Here is a 12,904-nt window from a genome sequence, read left to right as displayed (position 1 = left end):
GAAAAACCATTGACCTCGTAGAGTTTGAGAATGAATTGGTAATAACAAAATTTATCGTCAGAAGCTCGTCACTGTAAAGCGACTCTGTCTGCATGCCTTTTTTCACCCAACACTTCTGACAAAAAATTTCTCTGAATTTGAGGTCTCGGGAGGATTCGCCGAATGTCCGTTGTCAAGGAAACACGTAAATAGTTATTCATCGTTTGAGTGAGCAATGCATTATTTACTGTAATTTTTCCGAAATGGCAGAAAAAGTTGTATCATATCCGACTACACTTGTGAAATACGACAATCCGGTGTTGGTGACTAGGCATCCGGAGAAGAAACCACCATCTGAGGTATAGTTAAATAGAACTGTTATTCTCATGTCACACGCAACGCTTGTGTTACTGAATCAGACACGCTTCTAAACAACTATAACTGGCATTAAAAAAAAAGATGTGCTGGCCTCAATTCTGGGACGTTTTTGCGTTATACTGAATCATTTAGTAATCGAAACCGTGCGATTACTGATTACAAAATATGTAAAAGGGTAAGCGAGTGGTACGTTAGAATAGAAGTATCACGTGTTTCGACGATAATCATAAAACAAATACTAGCTGCTGTATGCCACATTTAACGTAACCATTTGTTAATGAAATTGATGAGGAGCTGTCGAGTGTCCAGCGTCTGACGATCGAGCTGAAACCTGAACAATGCACATGTCAGACGAGTAGTGCTAGACCGATAGCTACTGCTCAGGGAAGTCTTTATTCAAGTCTATCGTGTACATCGCGCTTTCTTGTGGATTTCAGAAAGTTTCACGGACTGAAAGGGGAAAAAGTTTTCTTTGATTTAAAAACCATCTCCGCTAAATGTCACTCCGCCTTATCTTTCATTCTTGCAAAAGTCTATTTAAAGGAAATCTTATCGATATATAAACATAGGAAAGCTTTACTACTCCGCATTAAAGACTTTCGCATGGGCTGAAACCAGGCCAATCGCCGTATGATTTTCAACTATTCCTCTGAGAAAGCTAGGATTGAACAAATCGGACGGAAACTATATGGCGAAAATTGTAGAAACAAACCTTTGAAAATGGTTATTTTTGTTGTTATAAGCCACATTTCTTTTAGTTGCTAGTCACTGTCATCTGTTATTCCGCCAAGTACGTAGGCCTACCGGTACCATACTTATTTGCTTCCTCTTCAGAAAACCGGTATTAGCAAGTCTCATTGGGCACGGGTATAATATTTTCAATAAATGATAGTGACGGGCTATGTTCTCTTATACTATAAATATGGACTATAGACTGTCGTTTATAATTTGTAACAGCAGAGGTTAGTATATTAAATATGAGCAAAACTTTTTCTGCAACTGTGCATAGCGTCTTTTTAAAACTGTTCGACACCATTTGCAAATGGTCCAACCCAACAAGGCTGGCTTCACATTACAAGACGAATGGCGACTTGGAAGTAGCCATAAACGATTCCAGTTCCTACCCTGATAACAACTTGAGTAAACCTATTTTTTTTTACCATTTTCTTGAAACAAATATACCCGATTAAGCCGTATAATTTCCCCTTCGAAAGAGCTAAGGGGGAGGGGCGTCTCCCGTGACTCTAGGTATGGACGCACTTGATTGTGAATGGTAGTCATCCCGATTTGATTCCAGTTCCTACCCTGATAACAACTTGAGTAAACCTATTTTTTTACCATTTTCTTGAAACAAAAATACCCGATTAAGCCGTATAATTTCCCCTTCGAGAGAGCTAAGGGGGAGGGGCGTCCCCCGTGACTCTAGGTATGGACGCACTTGATTGTGAATGTTTGTCATCCCGATTTTTTACAATAGTGGTTTTCAACCTTTCTGAGACCATTACCCCTGAATGCAGTCAGATATTCCCTGTTCCCCCCCTCCCTCTGCCCCCCCTTTCGCCCATCATCGACGTTCGTGCCCAACTAAACGCCAGAATGAGAAAAAGGGTTTTCTTTGAACATTTTTATTTTTGAAGTGATGAAAGATGTGCTAACCAATTCCATTTTATAATTGTTCTATTAAAGAACAAACTGATGAGTCAATGAGACAGTTTATACTGTTAATTGCTAACAAACCTTTTTATGGAATGATGAACAAGTTCTCAGTGTGTCACAAATGTCAGCTACAACTCTTCTTCAACAAAGGAAGTTAACTGTCCACATTGAGGGTAGATACTTGTTACACAGCATGCTTCCTCTGCACCACTCCTCTCCCTAGTGACACTTGTTTCATCCACACCCTGCACCAGCATTTGAAATTTACCAAGTTAAAATGTGTGTGCTATAGGTTATATATTGTTTGTAAATCACTTGATTGCAGAACTCCTTATTTTTGAACTGGCAAAAATTGAAAGCCTCCAGGCTGCCAAAGATTTGTGTCTGAGCACTGCCACTAATAATAATAATAAATGTGTAAAATGTGCAGCAGTGTAGCACAGCTATTACATGGTTACTGTTGTGTTGTGCTGTCAGTCAGTTCACTTACTGTTGCAAAGTGAATAATGAAGAAATTTCTGGTCTGTTGTGGGACTACCTACAACTTTGAGAAGGAATCTTCATGAGATATTCAAGCATATGTGATAGATATCTCTCAATTTTTCTTTGTACAAAGTACAAAGTTTTCTGCATAGTGAGTGAAGTTTGAGAGGAAGATGTTTATACATTTGTTTTACAAACTATCAACTCCACCACATATGTCAATGCTAGTATTTGAAATAAAAACTGTGATTATTGGTAAGTTATGTAATCAGTAGTACAGTCTAATGAAATAGGGATGATAGTAACGATCATCTGAAAATAATTTAGTCTTATGACCATAACTCAATTGAATCTTTTCATTTTTACCCATTACAAAAATTCATTTCACTCCTCAGGGGGTAGTTACCTGGACGTTGGGAGCCACTGTTCTGGAAGTAAAGAAATAACTCAGCCCCATAACAGTCCTGATTTTGCTTATGCATGCACTCTTCTTTGCTATTCTGATAGAAGTGCTCTCTGAATCTGCTATCAATGACCAAATATGCAGTGTAAAGTTGCAAGCAGTGCAAACATACATGGTTGGTAACGAAGGATCTTTGTGAAAGCGAATAAACTGATCACAACATTATTAAAGAAACTATACCTGTTGTATGATCCACTTGCAAATATCACACCAGTACATTAAATCTGGACTAGCGGGCAGATTGTGATTCAGCTCCTTCTTGCATCTGAACAGTAGCTGTGTCTGGTTTGTAATTAGCTAAGTAAAATATGTAGTTGTAATTTTATGATTGTCAAAAGGCTTTTTTGATAATGGACAGACAGTAACCAATTTTATATGTTCAATAAAATTTTCCTATGTTTGTGACTGCATTGTCAATATATATAAAACTACCAACATTTCAGTTCCTACTGCAAGCAACACCCTGAAGAAGGTCGCTTGCAACAGGAACTGAAACATTGGCAGTTTTATATATATTGACACTGTGGTCACAAACCCAGAAAAATTTTATTGTATGTGACAGTGGCCACAGAACCATACACTTATAATTTTATATATTGTTTAAATCATTTTTTTTCCCTTTGTGTATGATAAGAAAGCAGAGGAGCTTGCTTTGTTTAGAAAGAGAGGTAAGGCACAGCTTTCATAATATGTTTGAAGGTAGAAAGTTTAACATCCTATCATTGATGGAGTCAGTTGAGAGCAGCTAAGGTTGGGCAGCAACGGGATATGTAAACAGGTGCATCCTATTCGAAAGCATCACACACATGTCTGGCTGAAGTAGTTTCAAGAAACCATGTAAAACTTAAATAATCATTTCAACTGCAATACATCTTCAAGAATTTGCAGTTCATTTGTTGAATGTTGCTTTATGATCATTACAAACAGAGACAAAACATATTACCTAGTACCTAAGAACCTACTTTAAGTGGCTTTGTTTAAACTTAGAAGTCACTGTAAATGCTTTGGATCTGTATGATGCATTTTTCCCCAAATAATTGTTAATGACATATTGCTTAGTACTGAACCCACACTGTTTTCATTCCTCATATACTTTATGTGCCCTGGTGTTTCTCTTCAGATTGTGTCAACAAACATATATGGCATCCAGGGCTGCTACTCTATTGCCCACCCTCCACCCCTTGGCACCCGCAGTACGGCATTACACTTCTTTGCGTTCGAGACCAAACACATTCTTGAGGGACAACATTCCCCATCCCCCAACCTTCCAGTCAGGCTGAGTTATGTTTAACAACTGTGCCATTTCTCTCCTGCTCTGTTTCCGCAAACTGTTACCTTTCATGAAGATATAATTCAACCCAGTTATTTGCTGTTCCCCTAACAGTTATTTTTCTAATTTAAAAAGCTGGTTTTCGTTACTAATTTTGTCACGTGGTTCTGGCATAGGAATATATAGCAGACTTTAATTCAAATGTTGTTATTACATTATTGCCAAGGCTATTAATATTCTCAGTTTTAGAGAAAATAGCAGTAAACCATTCCTATTTAATAAAAAAATGTATAAATCATTTCAGTATTTCAAAATTAAAATAAGATGTCATCAGACCACAACTTCTGTACATTTTGTATGAACAAAGTCTTCTAACTGGCAACTCAGGTTTTAAAATTTTCTCTATAGAGAAAACGAAGTCTTCTTCTCATTTTTCCTGGTCTTTTTCCCATATCTTCATAGGATTGGCATGTCAGTTTTTGGATTTGTCGTAGAATGTAGTCAGATGCCCTTAGGGAAGTATGGGGAAGGAAATTGGCATTTGCCTTAAGCGATTTAGGGAAGCCACAGAAAACCTAAATCAGGATGGCCAGATGGGAATTCAAGTGGGATATGGGTACCATCTGATATTCACTTTGCAAATGTGCAAAACCATGTAAAAACCATATTCAGCCTGACCGGCATACTGGCTCTCATCACTAATACACTGGGCAGATTTAGTCGCGACTCCTCAAATCCAAGAAGTGGTGCGCTAACGTGCATGGCCATCTGGGTGGATCCGGTAATGAAAGTAACACAGTCATTATTCAGTACAACAGTACATTACTTGGTACTGTAGGCACTCCGGTGGTCCCGGTCGCCTACGGTGGACTGGATGACCGAGCGGTGACCTCTCCAGTTGTCAGGATGCTAGGAAATGGCTGTAGAAGCGTCAGAAACGCCAAAGAAACATTATTAATTCATAACACCTTTATTCCTGCCGAGTACAATGTGGCTTGGTGATATCAACAACCTTCCCCGAGTCCTCGCTGACTCGTAGCGATGACACCAGATCCGGGCCACACAGTCTTGCTAGCGCAGTGCCGCGTGCTGTGACGTAGCGGAGGAATGTCCTTACTTCGGCCGTGCGTGGCTGGCGGTGCCCAGCTGGGTGGTGGCTCAGCTGCGGACAGCAAGCTGCTGCGTGTGGAGGCTCTGGGTTGGAGTCCTGATGCTGTCGGCACGAGAGGCGTTTTCGTAGTGCGGAGTGTACTCTATCCCACCCCGTCTTCTTCCCCGCTCCTCCTGGTGGCTCATCCGCGGTGGACAGGCGGAACGGGCTGCAGTTCCCCAGCATCGTCGGCTCACCCGGTTGTGACGGCGGATGCACAGGGCCTAGGCCCCGCACGATCTCGACGACGGCTCACTGATGTGGTCAGCATTGGCGGCGAGCGAGTCTGCCGCGATGTCTGATAATCCTGGGTTGATGATTGACAGCGACAGCAGAGAGGACCAGAGCTGGTACTGTCCCCTCATGTCTGCTGCTGGATGGGCTGCCCTTACTGCAACATCTCCTTAATAAAGATTAACATGTCAATCACAGAGCTGAGTGCTACGCAGCGACCCAGTACACATCTAACTGTGAGTGCGAGTGCCTTGTTGCTATCAAAGCTGGCGTATTTAAAGGAAACACGAGCGACGTCCTGACGTCATGCTCGTTTGTAATGAATGCGTTCGTTCAACTTATACTGCTGATTCCTCTGTCGTACATGCCCCTTAGGTGTTCTTGCGACAGAGTTACGTGTTGTTGCGGCAGACTTACGCGAAGTATTGAAATGCAATACAGCTGACGCTAGACCTCTGTCTTGCACTCTACGAAAGTCTCCGTCTAACACAAACCCGCGTGCTAAGCAATTCTCTCTCTCCTGTTGTGTGTAACCAGGCTATTGCCCCTGCGTGATGACACATTCACTCTTGGCTAACCTACTGCCTCTGGCTCTCGGCATAGGCAACGAAACTTTGACAATATTTCACATTTCCAACTCTTTACTATTCCACGACACTACAGTACTGCCGTACTTGAGGTTGTGTCTTCTTGTCTTCGTTTGACTTTTGAACTGATTTATTCAGCCAGTTATTGAGGTACCTACAATGTAGCATAGAATCTGAGCTGTGACTTTTCCAATTCAGAAAGAAATATGAAGAAATGTGTTAGCAAATATGTAGTAGAAGCAACTACAGATTGAAACCAAACTTTTCAATTTGCATTAATCTGAGCATAAGAATACAGCTAACAGTCTTCATGACCAAACTTTTCAATTTTCATTAATCTGAGCATAAGAATACAGCTAACAGTCTTCATGTTCAAGACATACTTGAAAATGCATATCAGTAGCACTGAATTATAACCTTTTTCAGTTGAAATGATGATTTAAGTTTTACACGGTTTCTTTAAACTACTTCAGGCAGACATCTGGGTGAACAGACTGCAGTTGTTTTCATACCCCATTGTTGCCCGAATCTGAGCTACTCTCAACTGACTCCAGCATTGATAGGATGTTAAACTTTCTATCTTCAAACATGTTTGGAAAGCTGCGCCTTACACTCTTTCTAAACGAAGAAACATTGTCAAAAAAACCTTAAGCCTTCTAAGTTTAAAAAACCAATTAAAGTAGATTCATAGGACCTAGGTAATATATTTTCTCTCTGTTTGTAATGATCATAAAGTAACATTCAGAAAATGAACTGTAAATTCTTGAAGATGCCTAGCACATTAGATTCTAAACTTTTCTGTATGTAACACATGAGAAGTTTTGCTTTGATGAAATCTTACTTTTAATTGTGAAATCTTGTAGAGCTGCATAACCTTTTTGATATGTAAGGCTGCCTGTTGTTATTTTCTTTAAAAACAAGAACATTAATAGCCATGGTGATAACATAATACAATGTTGATGTATTCAACCAGTAGTTATTTGATAATTGTTTTCTGTGTTTACAAAAAGAACAGCATAAGTGTAACTTTTTGGGACAGTGCATTGTTATTAGCTTTCCAATACACATAATAATTTTCTCTAGCAGAATCGGAGAATTGGAATTAACTACACATATCCAACTGCTTGTGTTTCTCATGTTCATTACTTGTGTCTCCACTATTTGTGGGCATCAAGTCTAATTATGAATGTAAGGAGGACACCCTTGTCTTTCTTATTTAATTGCAATTTTTTTCATTTTCTTATTGTTTCCTGCCTCCATATTTATTCCAATGTTGGTGAACGCTTCAGCAAAGAAACTGTATGCTAACTTCTATTGTTATCTGTGAGAATGTGACCATTGTTAGGATGTTTCATTGTGTTCTGCTTGGAAGGTGATAGAATAGTACTTGATTGATTACTACAGTCATCACTTATTGCATTAAAATTATGAGCTCAAATATCAAGTATCACTAAAATGTACGTTTCAGGCCATTATTATCAATCCTCTATCCTGTTCCATCCACATATTGAGCAAGGGAAAATTTTTTTCTGTGGTGTTGAGCCAAAGTCATGCATTTTTTTTAAAAAAAAGTTAAACCACCATTTGAATGTGTATACCATATTTATCTTGTGTACTGTCTATTCCAGCTTTTATGCCATTACCAAGTACAATGCTAAAAGTTATTAGACCATTTTTATGTCATATCTGTTAAGGCAGTCCAAAGCAGGTAAACAAAACTGTCACATGTCTTTAAGATGTGACTCTTAACACCACAGCTGTGCAATATTTTTTTTTTTAAAGTGAACTGCCATTTGAGCATGTATTTCTATATTTATTTTCTGTACTATCTAGATTTGAGCTTTTATGCCATTATCAAGTACAATGCAAAAGTTGTTAGACCGCAATTAAGTCATATCTGTTAAGGCAGTTCAGAACAGGTAAACAAGGCTAACACATGTCTTTAAGATGTAACTGTCAAGGGGGGATTTTAATAGCACTGGTTTTTTACCTACGTTTTAATCACCTTCAATTCTGCTTTACATCTCTTCGGTACGTTATGAAAGTGTTCATCATTGGCTTTACATTTTGCTGCCTTGATTTCTGACTTACGAGGTCTGTTCAAAACATTACGGAACATTTGCAATTTTGTGACAATAGTGTGCTTGAGTGAAATGCGGTTGGCTTCCCTTGCACAAATCTGTGTTTAATGTGTAATTGCTGTTAGTTATTGTTCAGTGCTGTATTGAGTATAACATTGTGTCACTCAGCTGTGAATTTAGAGGTGGAAGAGTGAGAGGGGCAATGCATCTGCATTAAATTTTCCATGAATCTCAAGAAATCTTTACATAGACATACCAAATGAAGCAGGAAACATACGGTGATGAGTGCTTAACCAGTACTCGGTGTTACAAATGGATCATGTGATATAAAAATGGCTGGACTGAAGTCAAAGGTGACCCTCCTTCAGGACACCATTTGACATCTACTAATGACGGTTATGTCAAGAACGTCAATGAAATTGTGCATGCCAATAGAACACTGACTGTCTGAGAGATTATAGAGGAACGTGACATTTCAGTTAGATCATGTCATGAAATCCCGATGCAGCATCTTGGAATGCACCATGTTGCCGCCAAGTTTGCCCCATGGCTCATGAATCAAGACTAGAAAGACCTTTGCCTTGCAATCTGTGAAGAGCCCAGAAAATGAAATCACTGTGCTGCCTCATCATCTGTACTCTCCAGACCTGGCCGCTGCAAACTTGAAAACCTCATTGAAAGGATTAAGACTTGCAATGATAGACAAGAGAAAAGAAAATTCGCATATGACGCTTTGCACAATCCAGCAAGAGGCATACCAGGACTACTTTCAGAAGTGGAAACAACATTGACAGTAATGTATGAATTGTAGAGGAGAGTATTTTGAAGAAGACCATTCATAATAAGTAAAAGAAAAGCATAGAAAAATGTTGTGAACAAAGTACCAGATTTTTTTGAACAGACCTCATATAATGCCGTTTTACTTTTCTGTTCATTTTGTTATAAGCGTTATACTGTGATATGATCTCTTATAGCACAGGACCATCAGGATTCTTGTATTATTTACTGTAGCTGTAGTGTACCAACTTGCAGCCTTTTAGATGTAGTAGAGGGTTTCTGTTTTGCAGTGAATGTTGTAGTGTGTTGGACAGATTTAATCAAAGGTTTCCATTAGAACATTTAAGAATGTAGTTGTTTACTCGTTTGCTTTTATATTCTGCAGGAAATATTTATTGAGGTTTATTAAATTTAATCTGTGTTTTAGCTGAGTTAATTTGTGAAGATTAGGGGTTCAGATTAATCTTCCATTTATTTTATTTTTTACAGGAAGTTGCAGCTGTTCATGGTCTTAGAGAGATAGTTTAATATTACACTTATGTTAAAAAAAAAAAATTTAAAAAAATCGCACACACACACACACACACACACACACACACACACACACACACACACACAGAACATCTTGAACGACTGGAGGTAGGATGTTCATATACACAGAATATGCAAAATTAGTATGTTCTGCAGAAACGATTAGCATTTCAGTCACCTTGGTTCAGCATGTGTCCTGGTGTCTAAAAGGCACAGGATCTGCCACAGGCCCTGCTAAGTTGTTCCATACTACGTGATGGTATTGATGCATATAAGGCATGACTGGCATCCTGTGGTATAGCCTTCCATAGTGCTTTCATCTGGTTCCAAAGTTCATCGGTGGTGATGGACACTGGGTCACAGCACTGCACCCATTATTCCACCATATCCCACACATATTTGATTTTCAGCAAGCTTGATGATATGGTGGGCCAGGGCAAAAGGCTGACATCTTGTGACATCAAGAAGGCATGTGTACATGCAGCAGCAAGTGGTCGTGCATTGTCTTGCTAAAAAATGATGTCTGGAGTGTTGTGCAGAAAGGCTATCACCATGGCTCACACAATGTCATTCATCTACATCTACATACATAACTCTGCGAGCCACCATATGGTGCATGGCAGAGGGTACCATGTACCACAACTAGTTGTTTCCTTACCTGTTCCACTTGCAGATAAAGAAAGGGAAAATGACTGTTATATGCCTCTGTATGAGCCCTAATTTCTTGTATCTTATCTCTGTGGTCCCTATGTGAAATGTATGTAGGTAGCAATAGAATCGTTGTGCAGTCAGCTTCAAGTGCCAGTTCTCTAAACTGTCTCAGTAGTGTTCTCCGAAATGAATGTCTTCTTCCCTTCAGGGATTCCCATTTGAGCTACTGATGCAGATCTGTAACACTTGCATGCTGATTGAACTTACCAGTAACAAATCTAGCAGCTCCCAAGGGGGGCAAGGAGTAGGCCAGGGGGCAAAGGACTAAGAGGGTGCTACCTGGAGCTGGGCACATGCTGCACAACTATAGGCCATCTTTTTGATATTGCCATTGATCCAGGGCCAGTACACCTGGTGGTGTGCCGCTGTCTTCATGTGGGTCTTGACAGTGAAGCAAACTCAATACCTGACAATGCAATTCTGCTGGAATAACCACTCACTGTGCCTCCACCTCAGTATCCAAAGATATCCACAACTGAGAGTCGGTGATAAATCTGTTTCTGAAGGTGGAACTCTGTCATCGACCAACGAGTGAGATATTGGGGCCAGTCATGGATCTGTCACAGGGTGAAATTCTGGCACTCCGCTGTGTCAACACACTTGGTTGTAAGGGGAAAGCTGTACAATGTATGTTGCCTTTTGGCATCAGTGTGGAAACAGAGCACTTCTTCTTGGGTGAAATCAGAGTCTGGAGAAGCCAGTAGATGGGACAATGTGTCCTCATTAGAATGCTGGGCTGTCGTCTTTTACCGGATAGTATAATTGTAGGGATTGAGGAATAATGTCCATTCTGGGAGGTTGAAATGCACCCCAAATAATGCCGCCAATGGCTTGTGATCCATAATTAGAGAAAACTGCATCCCAAAAAGGTAGACATGAAATTTCTTTACTGCGAACACTGTTGCCAAGACCTTTTCGATCTGGGAATAGTTGCATTGTGCCGGGGTCAGTGTCTTGGATGTGTCTGCCATAGGCTGTTGGGAACCATCCCCATTCCTGAGTGCTAAAACCACTCCGATACCATAGGCGGATGCACTGTCTGCCACAACCGATGGGCAATCAGTAGAATAGGGCATGAGGCAGGGTGAGAGTGTCTGCATGGTTTTCAGTTTCACAAAAGCCTGGTTGTAGGCAGGGGTCCAGGTGTAAGAGATGCCCTTTTTATGCAACTGATTGAGATGTTGTGCAATGTGGGCCACCTGGGCAAGAATTTAGCATAATAGGTGAGCTTGCCCAAAAACGCTTAGATTAGATTAGATTAGATTTACTTTCATTCCAATTGATCAGTAGTGAGGAGGTCCTCCAGGATGTAGAACATGTAAGGTAATTCAGGTAAGTTTCTTGGGCAAGGTAAAGAAGTGATGGTGGCAATGTTCCAAAAATCGCTGGAATATTGCAGGGGCTCAGGAAGTGTCAAAGGGTAGTTGCTTGTAATACAACCCAAACAGTGTGTTAAGGACAACAGTGTTCTCAGATGTCTCATCTAAGGGTAGCAGGAGGTACGCATCAGTGAAGTCAATCTTGCAAAAATATTCTCCCCCCAGCCAGTTTGGTGAGGAGGTCTTGCCAGGGAATAGAATAGGCTTCTACCTGTGACTGAACATTGATGGTCACCTTGAAATCCCCATGCAAGTGAAGAGACCCATTCAGCTTCCGAATGATGATTAGAGGCATGGCCTGTGCACTAGATTTGACAGGTTTGACAGTCCCAGCTGCCTGCAGATGAATGAGTTCCTGCTTCACAGCAGCCCATAAGCCCACTGGAAGGTCTGGCATGGTAAAAATGAGGTGTGGCATCCAGCCAAAGGCTGATGTGCACCAGAAAGTCTGAAGTACACCCCAAATCGATTGAAAGAGAGGTGAAAATGCTGTTCAGAGGTCATCCGGTTCCTGGAAAGAGACCCCAGTGGAAATCACCTTGACTTCATCTGAGATAGAAAATTCAAATGCCATGAAGGCACCAAGGTCAAAAATGTTGTTAGCTGACAGAAGGTTGACGACAAAGAATGTCAAAAGCCGAGTAACATATTTGAAGTTCACGCATTGAGAGCTGCCTGTGAAGAGGAATTGCAGTGTCTCTATAGGCTATCATATTGCATGAGAGCGGGGACAAGTCAGTTGAACCCAGTCAGTCAGAAGTTGACTGATTGATCAAGGAGAGGGTGGCCCCAGTGTCCACCTGAAAACGGACATCCTGCTGAGACATGTGAAGCATGAGAAACAATTTCTGCATGAAGGGCTCACGCTGGGAGACTGCTTTTTGCAGTGTGTGTACTGTGTCCTGACGTGGTCGTAGCACCGGGTGGGGGTGTGTCGTACAATTGTGGCATACTGAGGGGAGGTGCCCCTCCTTGCCACAGGGTGTACAGGACTCCCAGAAATATGGATAGTCAGCTCAGTAGCGAGAGAAAAAACACTGCAGGCACGAATGGAGCTGCTCCTGTAGCCACTGTTGAGGGCCAACTGGAGGCTAAGAAGTCATTGGGACATCAAACAAAGACGAAAGACAACATTGCTGCAAGATGGTGGTCATCCTCTCTTTACGACACTGGGGTGGTGCACTTGGTGATGTGAGAACTGCCGCCACTTGTGGCTTTGCCATGA

General features: G+C 40.9%; 1 protein-coding gene across 1 annotated transcript in view; it reads left to right on the top strand.

Annotated features, from left to right (window-relative positions):
• Positions 1-213: 213 nt before the first annotated feature.
• The window catches only part of LOC126236411 (33 kDa inner dynein arm light chain, axonemal), a 53,491-nt gene continuing 40,800 nt past the window's right edge, over positions 214-12,904 (top strand). The window contains exon 1 of the mRNA XM_049945710.1: positions 214-338. Within this exon, the coding sequence (XP_049801667.1) occupies positions 243-338 (96 nt within the window). The 5' untranslated portion in view covers positions 214-242. The remainder of the gene's footprint in view (positions 339-12,904) is intronic.

The sequence above is a fragment of the Schistocerca nitens genome, chromosome 1, assembly GCF_023898315.1.
Source record: "Schistocerca nitens isolate TAMUIC-IGC-003100 chromosome 1, iqSchNite1.1, whole genome shotgun sequence".
Taxonomy (NCBI): domain Eukaryota; kingdom Metazoa; phylum Arthropoda; class Insecta; order Orthoptera; family Acrididae; genus Schistocerca; species Schistocerca nitens.
Note: the sequence above shows the minus strand (reverse complement) of the source record. Positions and strands in the feature narration are given on the sequence as shown.